Raw genomic sequence first — 21,162 nt, 5'->3', positions numbered from 1 at the left:
CACATGACTTTCTCATGAGACAGGTTTTCTCCCACCCTCACTTGGCAGAGGAGGGGATGGAGCACTGAGGAAGGAAGCAACTCGCTCAGCGCCTCACAGCTAGGGAGAGGAGTCTCACCTCACTCCCTGCTCGAGGTGCAGGCCTGCACTGCCCAGAAGTCACCAGGCCTCAGGACAGTCCTGCAGGGAGTGGTTAGGGGCAAGCCAGCCCCCAGCCTAAGCCCCCTAGAGAGAAGGAACCATAGCTGAGGGGGTGAGAGGCACCTTAGTCCAGGACAGTTCCCTGGAGTTACTGTGAGATGGAGGGAGAGGGACAGTGGCAGGCATCCTCACCAAGGTCATTATTGTCTGGGCTGGGCCTGTTACCTCACCTCTGCCCAGGAGTGAGCGGTCTACTTGGTCACCTGGGACCCGAACGTGGGTCTACCAACACCTAGGGTAAAGAAGTCATACCCTACTCCCTTAAGCAGCCTTGCCTGTGAAACCTTCCTGCCAGCCCAGCAGGGCAGTGGTCAGCACGGTTCAGGCCAGACAGCCCTGCCACACCCTGCAGGAGCTCTGCACCAGCTTCATACATACCTTGGGGTTCCCAGGACCCTAGCGGGGTGTCTCCACCTCCTTCCCCACAGTCCTGTATCCAGCCCAGATTCTACCAGCTGCCCAACCCTTGTCACTGCTCTGACTGGCTCCTAGGGGCTGCAGGGAGTGGTGTGTGCCTGTGTCATCTGGCCATTAAGATGATACGTAAGTGAAGACGGAACACTGTGAGTGTCATACGCCTGATCTGGGGCTGAGCAGGGACCATTTGCAAGCCTTACCATCTCTGCTGCTTTCCAAGGGTGGATCTGGCTCCTGGTCGCAGGGGTCCCTCTCCTCCCTGCCCCTGTGGACAGCCATTTCCCAGGGCTCCTGCTGCCCCACAGGAATGCAGCTGTTGCGGTTGTTGGAAGATAGGCCCAGCAGTGGGTGCCTGACTTGGGGGATGCTGGGCTGGGTCTGTGGTGGACTGAGCCCACAGGTCCTGAGAACCACAGTTCTTGGAGGAGACAGTGGCAAGGGGATACCCACAGGTTCTTCCTGTTCCCCTGGCCTGCAGGGTCCAGCCATCCCTGCATTCCTATGAGACACAGGGGAGGTGGCTCTTAATGATATCCAGCCTTCAGGGGGAGGGGAAGTGGCTGGCTGCAGGGTTGGGTTGGAAGCAGTGGGATGTGCATGATTTTGTTGCAGGGAGGAAGTGTGAACTGTTTCCAGATATTCATGGCTTTCTGTAACCTGGTCTGCTCTGCCTGACCTGGAAGGTGCTAGCTTCATGGAAGATGTTGTAGAAGAGGGTGGCTTGCATGGAGCCCTGAAGTCCACAGGATAAGCCTGGTTATTTCCCAGCCCTGGTCCAGGCTGCCTCTGGGACCCCAGGAAAGCCATCTCAGATTCCAAGGGAGGAGGCTTAGGGACAGCATCTTCTTTCAGAAACTGAGTCCCCACAGGCCTGTGTCCTGCGACTTCTTTTACTTCATCTCCCACCTCCATGTCGTCTACTCCTAGCGAGTGACGCCAGGCCTGAAGGCCGCACAGCAGCTCCGTCTTGGCCTTCCTGGACCACCTGAGGCCTCCTTGAGGCCTGGAGTCCCGCTGTCTGGGATTACTGCCTCGAGTCTGCCTGCCTGCTCTGTTGGGCAGAGAGGTCCCGGCTTCCTCCCTGTCGGTCCGGCAGCCATCTGAGGTGTCCGTACTATCCAGAGCAGAGTCCCCCTCCTCAGGGCTTGTGGTGGTCTCTCCAGCATGTGTTTCCCGGAGCCTTTCTGTGTGGAGCCCCGGTTCAGCAAGGAGGAGCTGGAATGGGGAACTCAGGCCACGGGAGCTGTGGGACACACACAGTGTGCCCTCCACCCCACAGGCAGCCTGGAGCTCCTCGAGGACCCCTGGGTCTGGGCGTTGGCTCTCTGGACAGTGGCTGCAGGCCTGGAACTTCCTCTCACTGGCCCCGCTGGGTGGTAGCGGAGCGTGGCCTCTGCGGTCCTGGCTCTCCCTGAGCCTGTGGAATGTGCCCATCGCTACTTTCTGGTTCATGTAGTCTGCAAGGTCCGGCTTGGAGCGCAGGGGGCCCTGGCCCGCGGCCTGCAGCACTGTGCTCAGCACCTGGTGCTGGTACTGCTGCAGCCGCTTCAGGTGGCGGAACTCAGCTTCATACGCAGGTTCATCCTCAAAGCGGACGTGCGATGGGGACAGGCCCCGCTTGGGCCACTGCCCACTGCTGGACTCCCCACTGGAAGGGGCAGTCGGGCTCCCGCTCTGGAGGCTGTCTCCACAGGCGAAGGTCGTCCTGGGGCCCAGGGCTGGACTTCTCCGGCCATCTCTGGTCAAGGACAGGAGAGGCAGTGGTCACAGGTGGAAAGACAGCATCGGCCCTGGTGCTCCGTGGGGGTACAACCCACAAGGCCACCCCAAGTCAGATTCCTGGGGAGTTGAGTGGTAAACACGCAGAATACCAGCCCACCCTGCTCCTGGCACACAGTGCTGAATAAAATCAACATGACCTTTCCTTGCCTTTCTCAGCCAGAGTTACTGAACTCAGGACTGTACTGAAGAAGGTATCGAACATTTTATATGTGAGGGGTGTGTGCGTGTGTGTGTGTGTTGGGGGGATTGAACCCAGAGAGTGCTTAGCTACATCCCAGCCCTTTTTTATTTTGAGAAAGGGTCTTGCTAAGTTACCCAGCCTGGCCTCAATCTTGCACAGCACCCAGCATGCTAAGCATTTCTGAGCCAAGTTTCCACTCAGTATTCCTAATCTCTTTGCTTGGACATGGAGGCACTGATTTGCCTCCTCAGTCTCCGGGTCTTGACTATTCCACCCCCCACACACACCTGGCCTGTCTCACACACTTCTATCCTACTCTGGCTGTGACGGCACTGCCGGGCTGGGCAGTCTTCACATGTATTAGCTCAAGCTGCTCAGTTCAGAAGCTACTGCCTACCATACCCTGAGTTTTGGATCATTGTGCACACAGCCCAGGCGCATAGGTTATTTCCTACCGAAAGCCACTTAAATAAAGCTTGTACTCTACCCTGCCTTTTCCCTCCAGCCACCTCCCCACCATCCTACTGCTCAGTGTTTGGGGGACCCCCTTAGTTTCCCTTATCATTTCTTTAGCATTCATCCTACAATGGCCTCTTATCCAGCCACTCCAACCACCTGCTTTCTGCAGGTTCTCCTGGTACGTAGATTTTGTTACACCACCCCAAAGAGGGCACAGGACAAGGGGGATGGTCTTTGAGATGAAAAGACAGACCCTTCACAATCCTACTTTCCTCTTCAGTTCTTTCCCCCACCAGCCACTGGGAGGGTTTCCACACTGCCCGCTTTGTCCACCTCATGCAGCCCTCTTGTCATTGTTTCCTGGAATCTTCCTTCATCCGCCTGGATCTGACTCCTATTTATTAAAACTTACCTACTGTATAGACTCCATGTGGAACTGTTAGCCTTACGTGTCAACTTGACTGTAATATCCAGATACTTGAGTAAACACTATCTTGGAAGTTTCTATGAAGATTTTTTTTTAAAGGGCTAGGATGAACATTTAAATTGATGGACTTTGAATACAGTAGATCATTCTGCATAATGTGGGTAGACCTCGTGCTTTAAGAGATTAAACGGACCTCAGTGGAGCAAAAAGGAATTCTGCCAGCAAAGACCCCCTTTGGTCTCACCTGCTGCTCTTCCCTGGGTCTCCCATCTGTGGCCTACTATGCAGATGCTGGATTTACCAATCTCCAAAAGGTGTGTGAGTGAATTCCCCTGTGTGCACGTGCTGGAGGTTGTGTTTCTCTGGAGAAGCCTGACTCTTGCCAGAGGGCAGTGAGTGAAGGCCTCCGAGACCACCTGCACCATTCATTTGCCTTCACAGACTCAGGGACATTTGAGCCCGCAGGGACTTTGAGAGGTAGCAACCTCATCCCCGAGAAACTAGAGGTCGCCAACAAGCAGCAGCCCTACCCTCGGTGCTCAGGCAGGACACCCTGCCAGCCAGGTCCATCTCACACAAGCAAGGCCCACTGGAGACTCTGCACATACTTACACCCCCTTCTCCACAGGCCCCAGGGCCAATGCCCTGCGCAGTTGGAGGGATATGGGCAATGAATTCTGGTAAGAAAAAAACCTGGCCCTATGGCCAGTGTTCAAGGCCTTACAGCCCTAACACAAAAGGGAATCAGATCCTGTAAGCCACAACAATGGCCTTAACCTTTACATACAAGATCATGAACTGAGCCATCCCAGAATTCATTCTAAAGGGAGAAGCCACATTTGTATTCTAAAAGGAAAAGTGAAGGACAGTTTAATCATGTAAGGTGTCATTAACCTGATTATTATGACCGTACCCCAGCAGTGTTAGCAACAGTGTGAAAAGTGGGGTGAAGACTTTGCAGCCAAGAGCAGAGTGCATGAGGCAGCCAAGCAGCAAGCAAACTCCATGGCTGTCAAGCTTCTTGAGGCCCAGCAGAGGCCTCAGCGACCACCCTTCAGGAAAAGGATTCTGGTCCCAGGTCAGGCTTCTGTTCCAGCTCTGGAGTTATGTGGCCTTTGTAGGCACAACTCCCTGGGGTCTCACTTTCTGTAACAGTGCTGCCCTAAGCATGCAGTCAGTATGACATGCGCAAGCTCTACAGGCTCACACAGCCACCATCTTACACAGGACAGTACCACTTAGTGCCACTCTACTGGCTCTCTAACCATTAGCTTCTGCTGCTCCTTGAGGGCCCAGCTTCTGCTGTGGATTCTCCACTCTACTGGCTCTCTAACCATTAGCTTCTGCTGCTCCTTGAGGGCCCAGCTTCTGCCCTGTGGATTCCCCAGGGAGGGGCTCCCTGAGACCCCCACCCCACAGGAGGTGACGTGGCTAAAGACCCAGACTCACAGAGTAGAAGTTGGTCTGCTTGTAGACAGGGAAATCGAAACCCAGGGAGGAGAAGCACCCAGCCACTGTGCCCTACCTGCTCAGCTAATGAGTTTCAGAGAACAGGCTTTCAAGACAGTGGCAAAGCTTTCTACTCTTGGGTAGGAATTGCCCTTACCTGGCCGTGTGCTGACAGCCAGATTTCCAGGGGAACTGTAAGAGTGGGATAGTGGATTATGGTCTCTGATGTGAAGGGGTTGGCTCCATGGCTGTGTGCCCTTGGCAAAGGTGAGGGTCAGATTAGACTAGAAAGTCTTTCTTAGACTGTAGGGTAGGAATGCAGCTACCTCTCCTTCTTTACCTCCTGGAAAAGGCCTCCATGCTCAAGCCCACCCAGAGTGCCTGCAGCCAGCCCTGGATAAAGAAGGTGTCTACTTCCAGCATGCTTCTAAGACGGTAGGGCCATGTTTTCCTCAGCTCTGCATCCCTCATTCCTGCCACAAAGCTTGTGTCCTAACCAGATGTGGCGGCGCAGACCTGAAATCCTAGTACATACCCTGGGAGGCCAAGGAGCATGAAAAATTCAAGCACAGGCTCAACAGTTTAGCAACTTGGGAAACTTAACAGACTTAGCAAACATTTTCTCAAAATAAAAAATTAAAAAAGGGTTAGGGATGTAGCTCAGTCCAGAGGCCGTGGGTTCAATGGCCGTAACACACACGCGCGCGCGCGCATACATACACATGCTTTCTAGACACTGTTCTGTCTGCCCCTCCTCTTCCATCTTGCCCAGCTGCTCTTTGGAGGAAGTGGTACATCCAGGCTGGTAGCTCCTGGATCTAACTGAGACCTGGGGCCCATGTGGTGTCACTGTATTAACTCTGCCCAGCCCTCCAGGGCAATCTGATGGAGCATAACCTTTAGAAGCAGCTGCAGCAGGCCATCTGGCATGGATTTTTCAGCTACACCCTCTGAGGATTCACCAGCACTGCCAAGGCGTAGTAATTCTTTTCTGGACACAGCAGCTGCTAAAGTGGGTCACCTTGCATTTTTATAGCATTTCTGTGGCCAGGAAAAAAGAACCTACTTTACAATAAAGATTTGGGCTCTTGTGAGGTGGTAAAACAACTTGGATAAGAGGAGGTGTCCTACAGAGTATTTGTGCAATGGGGTGTGTTTTGCAGAGGCTTGACTGTTTTGCGGCTCCCTGATCCAGTGTGATACCTATAGAAAGTGGGACAGAATTCCTTGGAAGTCTAAGGCTTCTCCTCATGTATATGTGTAGAACAGGATCCTTCAAAGAAGCCATGCCATTCCTAATGAGTGCTCTCTGAAAGACGGAGAGATAAGGCACAAAATGTGGAAATAAAAGGGTAGCTTGCTGAGCACCCCTTATCAGGATTCAGGGTCTCCTAAGGGTCACAGCGGCCTCTGCTCATGTTGGAATCATCAGTGTTTCCACGAAGGTCCTTAAGCTTTAGTGGTTGGCCTCAGCATTCCAAGGTCATAGGGTCCAGTTTTAAGGAGTCCTCACTTGCTCCAGTGCCACATGGAGATGGAGATGGGCAGACACAGTGTGCCCCCCATGCCAGTGAAGTCACAGGCATTGTCATGTGCAGAGGGGGGCCTACTTGGGCCTGGTAAGATCTGGCAAGGCCCAGCAGCCTATTCTTAGGCCCAGGAGCACCACAGAGGCTGGCTCTGCGCCACAGAGCTCCACATAAGTGTATCTCTTTAAGGGGTGCCACATAAAAAACAGGCACAGTGATAGGGGTGGGCTGTGTCACTCCGGCGCAATCATGTGTGCAATGTGCTGACCTCTGAAAGCCCCTGCCCTGTTCTTTTTCTGTATCTTCATCCTTGATGGGCTCACCCTCATTGCTCCAGGGTCATGAAGTCAGAGATATACCCAAATCTCTACTCTAAAGATCCTATATCCAACTGCCTGATGGCTATCCCCAGGGAATGTTCTGGAGCACCTCCCTTCCAAAGTCTGACATTGTACCTAGGTGTCGCCCCTTAGCTAGGTCCTCCTAACACCCAGCAAAAGGATGCCTCCTAGCCTCCTGCCTCCCACATCCAGGTAATCAAATGATTGATAGCTTGAGCTAACAGACTGATAGCACTCATCATGTGCCAGACCCTGCTCCAAACACCTTCTGTAAGTCAACTCCCATAACCCCCATAACAACCCTGGAAGATAGGTGCTACAATAACTCCCATCTTGAGGATAAGGAAACTGAGGCACAGATTTCCCAAAGGCAAACAGATAATAAGTGGCAGAGCCAGAATGCAAATCTGTGTGGTCTGGTTCCAGGCTATTCTTTCTCTGCTGCCTCATTAATCAGCATGTGTCCACATCCTGGGGCTCATCCGAAGTTGCCATATTCTCCCACCAGGCTCAAGGTGGCAGCCTCCTCTGTCCCAGGCTCCTGGATTGAACATATCCCTGCAGCCAGGATGGCGCCACTGAAACGCAAATGCCACCATGTAACTCGCCTGCTTCAAGTCCTTGAAGCTCCTGCCCATCACAAGAGGCCTTCGCGGAGGGCTCTGCTAGCTCTCCAGCATTCACACCACATATCCCACGACACCTCCCACTCGAGCCTGGCTGCACAGTGCTTTGCCCATGGCTTCCATCCTTTGCTCTCATCTGCCCAGTGAACTCCGGTGTCTCCTGCAATCCTCAACTGAGAAGCCATCTCCTCTGGAGAGTCTCACCTGTCCTTTGCACGTGGTATGGATTTCTAGCTCGAAATGCAAGTTTTCCTCTCTTACTCCATAGTCCACAGAACTGAGAACCTGTCTGGCTGTCTTTCTCCCTGAAGACTGTGATCTCCATGTCTGCAGGGACCCCCGATCACATTTCATTCATCTTTGCATCTCAATTTGTGATACTCACTAAGCCTTCATAAAGGGCTGGTGACTGACTAAACAGTCATAGCAAGTTCCTGACACAGAAAACATATACAGAAAGAAGGCGGGAGGAGTGGCATGTTTGTCTAGATTCCATCTCTTCTGCTGATCCTTCCCTGCACAGCCTTTCCAGGCCAGCCTGGCTTGGGTCCCACTTACCGGCTGCCCGGAGCAATGGTGGGCACAATATCATGGCTGGCACGCAGGGGCCGGGTCCTGGCCTTCATGCGGGAATGCTGCAGCAAATGTTTGGCTTCCTCATGCCTGGTGCTCAGCACAGCTTCCGGCTTGGGACCAAAGGTCCTACAGGGTGGCATACAGGCCAGGGCAGGCAGGGGGGATTAGAAGAAAATAACATGGATTAGGAGGGCTTTAACAGTGTCGAGCAGCAGCTCTGCCAGGAAAAGCCCTGCACTTTCAGCCTCCCCCACTCCAGCTCCCACACAGCAAGAAGTGGCCCAGCTTGGGGCCTAGGAATAGCCCTGAGTGGCTCCAGCCAAGGATAGGGGGCTGGCCTAACTTTGGACATCTGCTCAGGGCCTGGAGGCAGAGACACAGGAGGATCTAGAAGAGGGTAGGGAAGTCTCCAGATTATTCTATTGTTTCTTCCCTGGGCTAGACAGCAGGAGTTGTCTGGGGGAGGAGGAGGAAAGGGCCTGAGGTGTAGGGCTGGGCCTGAGCCCAGACAGATGGTCTCTCCACGCATCACCGCCCTGTCTCCTTCTGTCTCCCGGCACCCACACATACACCCACTCGGCACACTCAGCACTGCCCTGAGCTCATGTGGCACCCGGGTGCTGCCCCTCGTAGTTCCATCCTTTGGGGGAAAGACATTTTTACAAATCCCACTGTTTTCTTGCCTCAGTCCTAATCCAAATCTGACAGGCATCAGTGCAGGGTTCACAGACTCAGGGCTGAGAGAAATTAAGTTGGACCCAAACCAAGTGGGCAAATGGCTCAATTTTCATAATAATAAGAGTCTTCTCGTGGCTGCTTCACCTACCAGATGTGCGGCTGCCCCAGCCAGTCCAGAGCTGCAGAACTGACAGATGCCCCCTTCCAAAGCTGTCTCCAGACATGACATGCCGCCCGCACCGGGTTACAGCAGTAACAGCAGCCCACAACCTCCCCCTGACAAGATGTTTCTCTGTGGAGCTCGTTCTCCCCAGCCAGGTTGGCCAAGGGCAGGTGTTCTCTCCACTTGACAGATGAGGGTGTCCAGTGCGGAGAGAAAAGCCGGCATCTGCTCAAGGTCGAACATCAATTAAAAGCAAAGCAGAGCCGAGCAGATGACAGCCAGCCCCACTGGCTCCAGCATCGCCGGCTGGCCTACCCTGTCCTCTCCCCTCCTTGGGGCCTACAGCAAGCACAGTGTCTGTGGCTGAGGTCAGACGCTGTTTGATGTCACTTCAATGTCCTCACAGGGAGGTGAGGATACATTCATGCTGTGTGTCCCCCACGGAAAGAAAATTCAGGCAGCCAGAGGCTCAGCTAGATCTGGGTCTCAGACCTGTGGCCCACACAACCTAGTCCATATGCTGTGTGGGAACGTGGGCCTCATCCTGGCCAGAGGAAGGTGCCGGGTAGTTTCCTAACGAGAGACATGAGTGGACAAAGGCACAACTCTGAGGCTTCCGGGGAGAAGGGCTTCTTAGGGCATGATCAAGCAAGCTCTGAGCAGACTATGATTTTCTTTTTCTTTTCTTCTTATTATTTTCCCCTAATCCTACTCTGGGGCCAGAGAGAGAGAGACTGCTAGCATAAAGGCACCATCTGTGCCTAAGAACCCTGGCAGGGCCCAGGCTGGGCTTTGGAAGAAGGGCTTCACTGGAGTGGTGAAAGTGAATCTCCAGGCCCGCTGCCCCGGAAGGCCTCGTTTGGCAGGAGAGACCTCCCCCTGCACAGCTTCCAGAGCAGGCAGCTCCTCCGACATGCGACTGAGAGCAGCTGTGCTCCCTGGGGCTCCTGCTCCGACAGCAGAGATAATGAGGTTACCAGCCCGGAGAGGTGCCCGTGCCGCCGCAGGCCTCTGGCTGCCAGCCCGCACACTCGGAGCCTTCCGGTGACAGCTGTGGTTCCCCGGCTGTCGGAGGGCATTTGTCACAAGGCCTGGTGGGCAGGCAGGAGGGCCCCTAGGCAGCTGGCCAGATGCTGCCAGGATCAGACTTTCCCCCAGGTTTTTAAGCTATTTTCCAGCTTTGCTGTTTCCTTTTGGAGCTGTTGCTGATTTTTCCTTTTTGTTTTTGTTTTTTTTTTCTTTTTCCATCAGCTGCCCTGCTTCAGTTTCTGGCAGACAAAGCTAGTTTCTCTACTGATTAGAAAAGCAGGCTTTTTAGGCACCTGGAGGCATCCATGCAGTAATACTGAGTAGGCAAGAGAGTGGCAGCCACCTTCACAGACTGCAGGCAAGGTCAGCAGAGCAGGCAGCCCACAGTCGTTGCACACCCCGGAGAAGGGATGTCCTGATCAGCCCTGGGGAGGAAAGGAGGTTTTTCTCTAGAGAGGCATGGAACAGTGAGCCATCAACATATTAAGGGACATTCATACCCTCCAGGCAGATGCATTCCGACTCTACAGTTTTAGAAAGACTTTCTAGTCTAATCTGACCCTCACCTTTGCCAAGGGCACACAGCCATGGAGCCAACCCCTTCACATCCGAGACCATAATCCACTATCCCAGTCTTACAATTCCCCTGGAAGTCTGGCTGTCAGCACACGGCCAGGTAAGGGCAATTCCTACCCAAGAGTAGAAAGCTTTGCCACTGTCTTGAAAGCCTGTTCTCTGAAACTCATTAGCTGAGCAGGAAGGGCACAGTGGCTGGGTGCTTCTCCTCCCTGGGTTTCGATTTCCCTGTCTACAAGCAGACCAACTTCTACTCTGTGAGTCTGGGTCTTTAGCCACGTCACCTCCTGTGGGGTGGGGGTCTCAGGGAGCCCCTCCCTGGGGAATCCACAGGGCAGAAGCTGGGCCCTCAAGGAGCAGCAGAGCCCACAGGGGGCTAATTGTTGGAGAACAGTAGAGTTCCATAGCAGTGGGGCCCTTTCCTCTGCACCACAGCCACCTGCCTCCTAAGGACAAAGGGTAGCAGCAGGGGTGTCCTCTCCCCCTTGGGTCTCTCCTAAGCCAGGTTCCTGGAGGAGGGACTTCACCTCCCCTCAGAGTCAGAAAGGTCAGGAGAGAACCACCCTTTCACTCCTAGTCAGGGAGGTCAAGGAGACAGAGTGGCCTTTTTCTACAGCCATTATAATCCTGATTAAATCCATAAACTCCAGCAAGTCTGGATTTAACCCTTTCATCTCAAGTAAGCAAATCAGGAAATAATAGGGGATATAAGAGACTAACTTCCCAGATTTAAGGATGCAACTAGTAAAGAGAAAATATGAAGTGCGAATGAAATATATGGTGAATGTTTAAATTTTAAAAATTTATTACAATAAAAGTCACATTGTCATTTTCTCCTCAAAATCTCTCCCTCACTTTAAATACTCCCATCCTATTGTTCCTATCCCTTTCCGAAGCAATTCTAGAAGTCTACTTTTGGGAATGACTTTATGACATATGATCAAAAATACAGTGAATGCTACTGCAAGTGCCATGCAGCAGATAGGCAGGCTCTTAAAAACGTTACAAGGTATCTCATTTACTTTATTCACAGAATCTGGCACTGTGGGATTTCTGGCTCATCTCTAAAGTCAAAATGATCATGAAAGGTAAATGTTTTTAATCGTTTCAGGATATCAAGGCAGCCACAAGAACATCTTGCTATCTCTAGTATAGTCATGAAAGAAAACTTCCAGAACTGCTTCAGAAAGTGGCAAGATGGGAAGTGTGTTCAAAGCAAGGTGGAGTATTTTGAGGAGGATTAATGGCACTGTGTATCTTACTGTAGTAATCTTTTGAAAATTTGAATACTGTAGTTTTCTATCATCTCATATGTAGTGTACAGAACATAATACAAGCCTTTTTGCTTAGCACGGGTTCCATTTTTTGTTTTTTGTTTTGTCAGTACAGGATTGCATGTAGGGCCTTCACACTGAGCTACTTCCTCAGCCCTGGGTCTCAATAAGCTGCCCAGGTAGGACTTGAACATGTGATCCCAGTGTTTGAGCTTCCCGAAGTGCTGGGATTACAGGTGTGCACCACTATACCTGGTGTCCATTTTTATACGTTTTAAAGCTTTCAGGTGACCAAGGACAGAGCCCTCACACTGTGTAGTTTCCCAAATGAGGGAAGAGAAAACCGTGTGCTACAGATCGATTCTGGACTGCATGCTGTCTCAGGAAGGGCCCTTGTCTTGTAGTCACTATCATCGTTACACAGGTACCTTCTGCCCAGGTCTCAGGCCACTAAAAGGACAAATGCCAGAATGTTGGTTAGGACTGTGGTTCAGGGGCAGCCTGTCCAAGTTCAAATCCCTGGGCTGTCACTTCCTAGATGTGTGCCTTGGTGGGTGGCTTAGGGGGGTAAGCCTCAGTTTCCTCACCTGCTAAATAAGAGATAAGTGAGACTGATTTCCTTCAAAGGGCTTAGCACTTGGTAAGATTCTGTAAATGCTAGTAGTTATTATTATCACTAATTTTATTATTAGCACCACTTTATATTAAGTTATCTCACCCCTTATTAAAAGAAGGAAGAGATCCCTGGAGATGAAGTAAAATCACCTGCCAACTAGATCACCCTATTGTCTGAATGGGGAAGGCATGTTTGGAAGTCATAAATGTCTACAGCTAGGGAGGGCTTGATGGTTTTTGCTCTGGACTTTTCAAAAGCCTTTGATCGGCCAGGGATTTAGCTCAGTGGTGCTTTGCCAGCCTTGCAAGTGCAAGGTCCTGAGTTTGATCCCCTTACCACAAAAATAAATAAATAAATACATAAGTAAATAAGCCTTTCAGAGGAACTCATGAAAAGGGGATTTCCATAGGATAGGGGTCAGGAGGAGGCCAGTGGGTAGCTGCAGGAAGCAGGTCCTTCTCTCAATAGAGAAGAAAGACTGGGAGTTTTAAGAAGGGCTGCTGGTTGGGTACAAAGCATTTAACATCTTTAATGGGATTTGACATCTTTAATGGGGTCTGGGTACTGTGGAGAGCAGAGGAGCTCTGTCCTGACTTCCCGAAGACTGAAAAAGTCCTTGCTGAGTACATGAGGCTGAGGATATCCCTCCGGTCAGCACTGCGTATGCTCAGCTGTGGGACATAGGTAGCCATAAGTGGCAGCAGGTCACTCCTAGATAGGGGATAGTGGTCTGCTCAGCGCTAGAAGGCAGGGAGGAGGACTTCCTTTCCACGAGTTTTAGCCCAGCTCCCCACTGGATGAAGCCTGGTAGGTTAGTTTTCTATTGGACCATGACCACGATGAGCTTCCTGTGTATGGTGTGTGTGAGACTAGCAAGGACGTGGCATGGGACAATACACCTGAGTGTTCCAGGTGGCACTGATTCCGTGTAGGGCACTAGACACTGGGGAGCAGTTACCTGTTTGCAAAGGTTACACGTTTAATTTGCTTTTCATTTTAGTCTCAGTGGGGCTGGGAGTGTAAAAGGATCTCCTCTGTGCCTGCATATACGAGTCTGAGGGGCAGGGCGGGAGTTGAGTGTGGACCTCCAGGGCTTAGCCACTTAATGATATACCCTTGTCCTGGGGGGACCTCAGTTACCTCTATGGCCCTGGAAGTCCTGGGGTGCGGCAGAAGTATCTCCTCTCCCATGTTCACCCTAGGACTCGTCATAACTCCTGATACTAGGAGCACAGAAGATCCAGAACTGACCGTGACCCAGAATATTTACAGCCCCTCACCAGACTCCCCGACGTTACACAGGCCCACAGGGCCTGGCGCCAGCCCACACTCCCAGGAGATGAGGTCATGCTGCTATTGCAGGCAAGGCAGCAGGAGGAAGACCGTTAAATGTCTCTACATTCAGATTGAAATCTAAATTCCGGAGCTCTCCATAAGTGGCTTGAGTCCACCTTCCGCCCTCTAGTCCGATAAGATCATCCACACCTCCTATTTCAGACTCTCCCAGGCATTTCTGGGCCTCATCCATCTGGAATGTCCTCTACAGTTTCCATCTGGACCCTCACAGGTCTGCACAGGTTCCAGGCCTCAGTGAGCCCTCACGCACTCGCTCCTGCCTGCCTCTGCCAGGCTTTTTTTTTTTTTTTTTAGCAGAGTTCCTGCACCTGGGAGTTCTAGGAGAGCAACGCCAGTAACAGCTATGGCTTTGCCAGTGCAGGCAGTGAGCAGTGAGAACAGAAAAGGGCAATTCCACCTGAATCACACTGATACCTGGATGGCACGGCAGCTCACATGCAAGTCTCTGTGATATTGTGATCATGCAACACAGTGGTCCAAGCACAGCCTTGGAGCAGGCAGCCCTGGGTGTGAATCCTGGCTCCAAGCCCTGAGCCAGTCACTTGATATCCCCCAAGAGAGGCCTCTGTCAGCAAACCAGGAAGAACACACAAAGTTTGTTATTAAATAAAGTGAGAATTCAGGAAAAGCACTTAGCACAACACTTAAGTGTTGTAAAACAGCAGCGGCAAGCCCAGCCCTTTTCCTGGCCCCTAGGATGTTCTAGACCCTTAGGACTGAGTCGTCTGTCACTTTTTAGTAGAGAGGGGCAACCCTGGAGTTGGGAGATGGAGATCTCTGCATCTGACCCCTAGCAGTTAAAGTACTGGGTCCTCAGGTGGCTTCCCTCTGTAGCTGACTCCCTGGGACCACCCTGTAGCAAAATGGGCCATGTCCCCAAACCCAAGTACTATCTTGGATTTTGTAGCTAATGTCCTTTCATGAACTCCTTATTACCTTGCAGAGCAATAACAAGAACGGCCAGATATTTGCTCGGAATGGTTATTTGATTGCAATAATGACCTACCTCACAGAACTTGAGCAGGGCCATTCATTTCTCAAACTCAGGGAAGACCTAGGGGCTTGCTACCCCGGAAGGAGCCCTACCATTTATCCCCGCCAGAGCACGTCCTGATACAGCCACAACCTCAGAGCGCTCCTCTGCCCAGGGTCCCACACCCCTCAGTACAGACCCTGAGATCTGTACTTGGCCCTGAGTGGCCCTCCTGGGGTAGAAGGCAGGGGCAGGAGCATGCCTTACTTCAAAGCTCTCTTGCAAAGTTTGTCATCAACAAATCCACCTGCTTAGGGGAGAGAGGGAGCCTTGTATTATCTTCAGGACACTTTAATGTCTGCCTAGGAGACTCAGGAACAAAGCCAGACAAGGAGCCTATCTGAGGGGACATCATGACACAGCTTACACTTCTCCCTCCTTGAATCTGTCTGTGTTCCCTGGGCCTTCAGCCTGGGTGTCTACCTAGCAGGGACCCGATCTGCTTGTGATTCTAAGGGGACATTTTTAAAAATTGAGTTTATTGGTACCTTATAGATATACAGTACAGTTACTTTCATTATTGAGATCTTGTACCTTTACATGATAGATCTTGGTTCTCATTTTTTCCCCATATCCCTGCCCTCCTTCACCCTCTCCAACCTCTAAGGGGACATTTTGTTAGTTTTTGAAGAGGGTCTAAAGTTCAGTAAGACCTTGCCTCCCATACATATTCGTACACATACCTATGTGACAAATCATACAGTATGACACACACACACCCTGCCTGAACTCTAAAATGCAAAACATAGCTGCAGATGTCCTGGCAAGTTAAAACTCCAGAAATCTCAGTCCTAAGGATCCTACACCTATGCCATTCTCTTCACAGGGAAAAGGAAAGACCTTCTCTACCTCTGGCTCAAGTTCTTCTCCTTTAAAATGAGTGGTTTTGCCAGGCATGGTGGCACAAGCCTGCAGTCCCAGGACTCAGGAGGCTGAAGCAGGAGGATTGCTGAGAGTTCAAGACTAGTTTGGGCTACATAGTCAGTTCAAGGCCAGCCTGATCTATATAGCAAGATCCTGTCTCAAAAAACCAATAATAATGCTAATATAAAATGAGTGATTTTTATTATTATCCAGCACTCAAGTTGAGCTTTGGGATTTGCATTTCAACAGTGACTATTGAGTAGAATCCCAGTGGTCACACCTTCCTGTGGGGCATTTTCCCATCAAAGAGGGAAGGTGGGAAGAAAGAGGCACCATCTCGCCAGGACACAGGTGCAACTACTAAGCCTTCTTCTCTGAGGTTCCGCAGTGAAGAGGAGAGAAGACAGAAAGAGGGAAAGGAGCAAAGTGTCCCTGGGGACCACAGTCCTCCCTGCAGCCACATCTGCCCTCCCCCAACACTGGAAGGGCCAGGTAAATGTGTGACAAGAGGCTAAGAACAGTGGACATGGAGGCAGAGGGACCAAGTCACGAATAACAAGGGATGAGAGAGCCAAACCAGACCCATGGCTCAGAGGCCAAATCTCCTGACACTGGACATCCTCGCTTTGTTACAAAAGGCTGCTATGGTTTACATCCCTGCCAAACACAGAGGTTCAACCCAACCCCCAGCGGGGTGGGAAGTGGGACCTTGGGGGGTGACTCGTGTCCTTATTAGAAGGACCCTGGAGAGCTCCCTAGTCCTTTTGCACCACGCAAGGTCACATGGAGAAAGTGCTACTAGGAACCAGGAAATGAGCCCTTGTCAGATTCCAAATCTGTAGGTTCCTTGACCTTGGACTTGCAGTCTCCAGAACTATGAGAAACACTGAATGTTTTTGTTGTTTACAAGTCATCTAGTCTATGGTATTTTATGATAAACTTTAGCAGCCTAAACAGACTAAAACAGAGGCTCTGCCAACACTTTCTGGTGAGCAGGTCAAACCAAGTGGAATGTATGCAGGGAGCAGCCTGATCACGGGTGTATGGCTGGTGTTCAGGTGCCCCCCAAAGCCCCACGATTCTCCAGAGATGGCTAAATCTAGAGTGTGTCATTGACTCATGGCGGGGCTAGGCTTGAGGGCACTAGGATTAAGGGTGTGAGTGCTACACACCCTAAGTAGTCTGAATAAGATAAAAGGGGCAGAAAGATGCTGTTAAGGTCCCTTGTTGCTTTTGCTGCCTTGTACCTTTTTCTCCTCTGTGATGGCCCTCTTGCTTCTCTTGTTGTTTTTGCAGGCTCCAGCTGCTATGACTGTTGCCCCTCTGCCACCCTGCCTTGGAGCTAGTCAATTATGGACTGAAATAAACCTCTCCCCCTTTAACTTTGAGTATCAGGTATTTTGTCTTAGCAAAGAGAGAAAAAGTAAGTTACACAATGGGGAAGCAACAATGCTGATCTCTCCCCTTAGCAGGAATCAGGGCAACTGGGGAAGGGGGAGTTACTCCCATTCCTGGGCCCCTCAGCCTCCGATGCAGAGAGCCCAGCAAAGACGGAGGCTGATGCCAAACTTTGTGGGCAGCGGCAGCGGCTCAGGACCACAGTGGCCCCTGCCACACCTTCAGTGTACTTTTCTCACCCACCACGTTCTAACTCTGCCTGTGAAGGCATCCCCGCTTCCCCCACAACCCGGGGAATCCCAAAACGAGGGTGGAGGCATAGAAAATTCAGTGGGCATTATAGTGAGGTTGGAGGTGGAATTCTTGACTTGGCCCTAGCATACTCCCTTGATTATGAATAGAATAGGTGGAGCAAAAGCTGCACAATCTTGTACTTTCCCTAAGGACTTTCATATCCCTTTGTCTCATTTTAGCCTTACAATCATCCTGTAAAGTAACCAGATATAATTTTCCCCGCTTTAAAGCGTAGAGTCAGAGACCCAGGCAGGGGGAACGCCCCCGGACACAGGCAGGTGGTTGGCAATACTCTTTATACACCTCTGTGCCCCATGGCTTTGCTCAAGTAGCAGATGGGCACTGGGCACTGAGGGTAACAGACCCTTTCTACAGGGTCTCACGGTGGATGATGAGCCACAGTGGCCACTAACCCTGGATGCAGGGCTCTGCCTTCCCTCTGGCCTTTTCAAGGTCTCCTACTGTCTTGCTGTGGAGTAAATGGAGGGGTGGAGAGGAAGGAGGGAAAGAAAATGTGGGCTCTGAGTCCTTACCTGTTCTGCTCTGAGTCCTGCAGGAAAATGCCGGATTCCCAGCCCACGTCCCCTGCTGGTCGTTCTAGGGCCCAGAACAGAAGCAGAGATCAGAAAAGAAGCCACTTAATGAACACTGAGGAAAGAGGTTTCCAGTAAGTTATGCCCCAGATAAATCCAACACCATGCCTGTACCTTGGCCTGAGAAGCTGAGGCACAACCTGTCACGATCACTAAAGGTGAGCATGGCCGTGGGCGCAGCGGCCCCCACATACCCTTAGGCATGAGGTGCTGAATGAGTTTATGAAAGTAGTCTGTCTTCTCAGGTCTGAACACTCAAACCTTCCCCGCAGTGGGAGGATAAGTGGCCCAGATGTGCAGGCCCTCTGTAGGGAAGGCCTGACTACTCGCCCACCAGAGGTCAGTGAGGTCAGTGAGGTGTGAGGCCATGTCATTGGAGGGAAGGCAAAAAGCCACTCAGGGAAGGGCTACAAGGCACAGGGCAAAGTCATGGTAGCCTCTACTCCCAAGCACAGATGGTGGCCTCCCATGGACTCAGAGGTCTTCAGCAGGCAGGGAGGCCTATAAGATGGCAAAGACCCTATGTCAAACCAAGAATAAGAGGACACTGAGAATTCTGGTGGCAGGTGACTGTATGCTCTTCCCTTTCCTGTTCACCTCCAACAGTACCTTCTTCCCTGTCCCTCCCTCTGGACTCCTTCCTGTTGCCCTACTCAGACCTACAGAGCGACCCTTACCTGGTGCAGTTCTGTCCCAGGATGGAGCCCAGGCTGGGGGTGCTACCTTGGGGGAACTCTGTTCTGAAACCTTTAGCATCTCCTGCAGCAGTAGGCGGTTCCTCTCTACTTGGTCAGTCAAGGACAAGGCATTGCCCCCGATGCCCAGAGTCCCCAGGTCTCTAGCTTTCCAGAGTGTCCCCAGCGGGGCTGTTCTTGGGACAAAGGCCTTCTCAGGGATCAGGGATGTGCTGTCCAAGTCTCCCACCGTAACCAGACCATCTTGAAGGGAGTCTGGCCTTCCTTTCTTCAGGCTGGGGATACAGGCGATTTTACAAGGACCAGGCTCTGCTGGACAGCCTGGAGAAACTCCATGGCTAGGGCTCTCTGCTGAAGAGTCAGGTCCTGGTGGTAGATCCCTCTCACGGCCTGGCACTAACCACACCACTTCTGGAGGCAACGGGCTCTGCCCATTCCGACACTCAAGCTCAGGGGCAGAGGACAGAGGCCTGGAGCCCCCATTCCTCATGGGTTCTTCCTTGTTGACACTGCTGCCCAGATGCCCACCAGGTAGGTTCTGAACATAGGGCACCACCACAGATTCTGAAAGGGAGGAGTCTTCTGATATCCGGTCTCTCCCAGGCTTGACTCGTTGGCATGTGGATTTCTTGGGGGATGATTGTTCATGGGTGGTGGGGCTCACTCCCTGTTTACCCGCTGTCATCTTTTCTTTCAAAGCCCTCACCTTGGACTCTAGCACAGAGGGTCCATGGAGCTGCATCCTATAGAGCCTGGGCGGCTTGGGGGGAGGAAAGGGCCAGGGTCTTGAAAAGAGTCCATTATCTGGTTGTGGCTCAGGATCATTTCTCTCCTCCACGGAGGTCACCGGCATGGGGCTGGTTGTTCTGCTCCCTGTCTTGGGCTTTCTGGAGGAGAAAAGAGACAGAGGTCCTGAGAGCCAGCACCTGGATAGCTCCAACAATCTGCTGGGGCCCCAAATGCTTTGATCTGGAACTCTGACAGTAGTAACTTGACAGCCAAGCAGGAGTGCCCGCTAGATAATGGGAAAACATTTGAAAGGTACAAATACGCAACAGTACAAATAAGTTATTACTGAATTCTTTTTTCCAGGTCTGAGTCTTCGTCTAGTTTTTCTATCCCCGTTTTACAGATGGGCTTCAATTAATCTTATGCCAAACATGGTCCGAATGAAAAACCAAGGTGATTCCTTAATCCCTGGTTTCTTGCTTTGCAGAAGGTGGCCTCAGTGGAAGAGGTCAATGTCTGCTAATGGCCACTGTGCTCTTCCTTGCAGACAAGGGACCTCAGGAATGTGACAGGCAGGACACATTCCCCAGTGGAAAGTGTTCCCTTTCGCCCTCACCCCTCCCCATGCTTAGACCGCAGGTTGGGGTTGTGCTGGAAGGGAGCGCATAGTCAGTCACTAATGCACATCGGGTATTTGCTCTGGGCCAGGCCAAGCCTTTCAAGTGCTTTCAAACACAGTCTCTCAAATAATCCTGATACAACTCTGCTCAGATGGTATCATTATCTTCACTTTTACAGATGGAAAAACTGAGGCAAAAATTATACCACACAGGTGCTATGGAGGCCCAGTCTGGAATATAAAAAGCTTTTTATTCCAGTGCTGGGCGTGGTGGCACACGCCTGTAATTCCAGCACTCAGGAGGCTGAGGCAGGAGGATCGCTGTGAGTTTGAGACCAACCTAGGCTACATAGTGAGTTCCAGGTCAGTCTCAACTACATAGTGAGGCCCTGTCTCAAAAAAAATAAAAAAAATAAAAAGCTTTTCATTGCAAGCCTAGGGCTCTTCCAAAACACTTGGTGATCTCTTAACCCCACCTCCATCGTCCTGCAGATTAGATTCTTCAGTCCACAGAGGTTAATGACTTGACGGCATTGTACTGCTCTTAGTGGCATGGCTGACACAAATGGCTTCAAAATAAGACAGTACGGGATGTTATTCATCAAAGCATTACCTGCATACATACATGCCACTATCTTACTATTTACTCTCTCAGAAAGTGCTAAACACCACGTATATAGGCGTGTGCCACCCTTGAAGTAAACTTCATGTATAAAAATCCGTATGTGCACAAACTTCAAGTTAGCAGTAATTATTGTCTTCATACATATAGACTAAGGGTTCACCATAAAATGTTCTTAAATCCCACGTCCTATAGTTGTTTATTCCTACTCAATACAGAAACACTTCGGGAATGAATGTTCACACATTAGAATTAAAATATCCATGTAACACCAAATGTCACATCAGTTTTAAGCCTGTGAAGCCTAAGGACTATCTTTAGGAGAGAAATCATTTGCTCTACCCGTTAATCTAGAATGTACCGGGTTTCTCTTTGCAGCCTACCTACCGCTTTTTCTCTTCTAAGGACCAATCTAGAAAACGGGATCAGAACGTCGTGTGAGCCACTTCTGTTAAATTATAAGGACTTTTGGTGGATAAACTCTGGAGCAGCACCCTAGAGGATCCAGGTCCCGGGACTTTAAAGGAGGGCAGAGGCTTCCGGGAAAGCTGTTCAGCTTGGTCTGGGTCTGTGGCCCAAGCACCGTACTTGCTCTCGCTCAGAAAAGCTGAAGTGAAGACGGACGTGAAGGGCGG

General features: G+C 51.2%; 1 protein-coding gene across 9 annotated transcripts in view; it reads right to left on the bottom strand.

Annotated features, from left to right (window-relative positions):
* Kiaa1614 (KIAA1614 ortholog) overlaps nt 1-21,156 on the bottom strand; it is a 32,815-nt gene extending 11,659 nt beyond the window's left edge. For 8 of the 9 annotated variants that reach the window (XR_004516647.1, XR_004516648.1, XR_781446.1 and 5 more), the window contains exons 1-5: nt 20,915-21,156; nt 18,540-19,444; nt 17,803-17,866; nt 7,971-8,114; nt 819-2,356 (exon numbers count right to left, since the gene is read on the bottom strand). Coding sequence is in view for 6 of the 9 variants with exons in the window: in XM_010630281.1 (XP_010628583.1) it covers nt 819-2,356; nt 7,971-8,114; nt 17,803-17,866; nt 18,540-19,410 (2,617 nt within the window). In the remaining 3 variants the exon portion in view is untranslated. The remainder of the gene's footprint in view (nt 1-818; nt 2,357-7,970; nt 8,115-17,802; nt 17,867-18,539; nt 19,445-20,914) is intronic. The other variant, XM_033762124.1, reaches the window with a different exon arrangement.
* Between the last annotated feature and the right edge of the window lie 6 nt (nt 21,157-21,162).

The sequence above is a fragment of the Fukomys damarensis genome, unplaced genomic scaffold (genome assembly GCF_012274545.1).
Source record: "Fukomys damarensis isolate Sample0158 unplaced genomic scaffold, DMR_v1.0_HiC HiC_scaffold_11, whole genome shotgun sequence".
In the NCBI taxonomy this organism is placed as follows: Eukaryota; Metazoa; Chordata; class Mammalia; order Rodentia; family Bathyergidae; genus Fukomys; species Fukomys damarensis.
The sequence above is the reverse complement of the archived record's forward strand: the minus strand, read 5'-3'. Positions and strand labels throughout refer to the sequence as shown.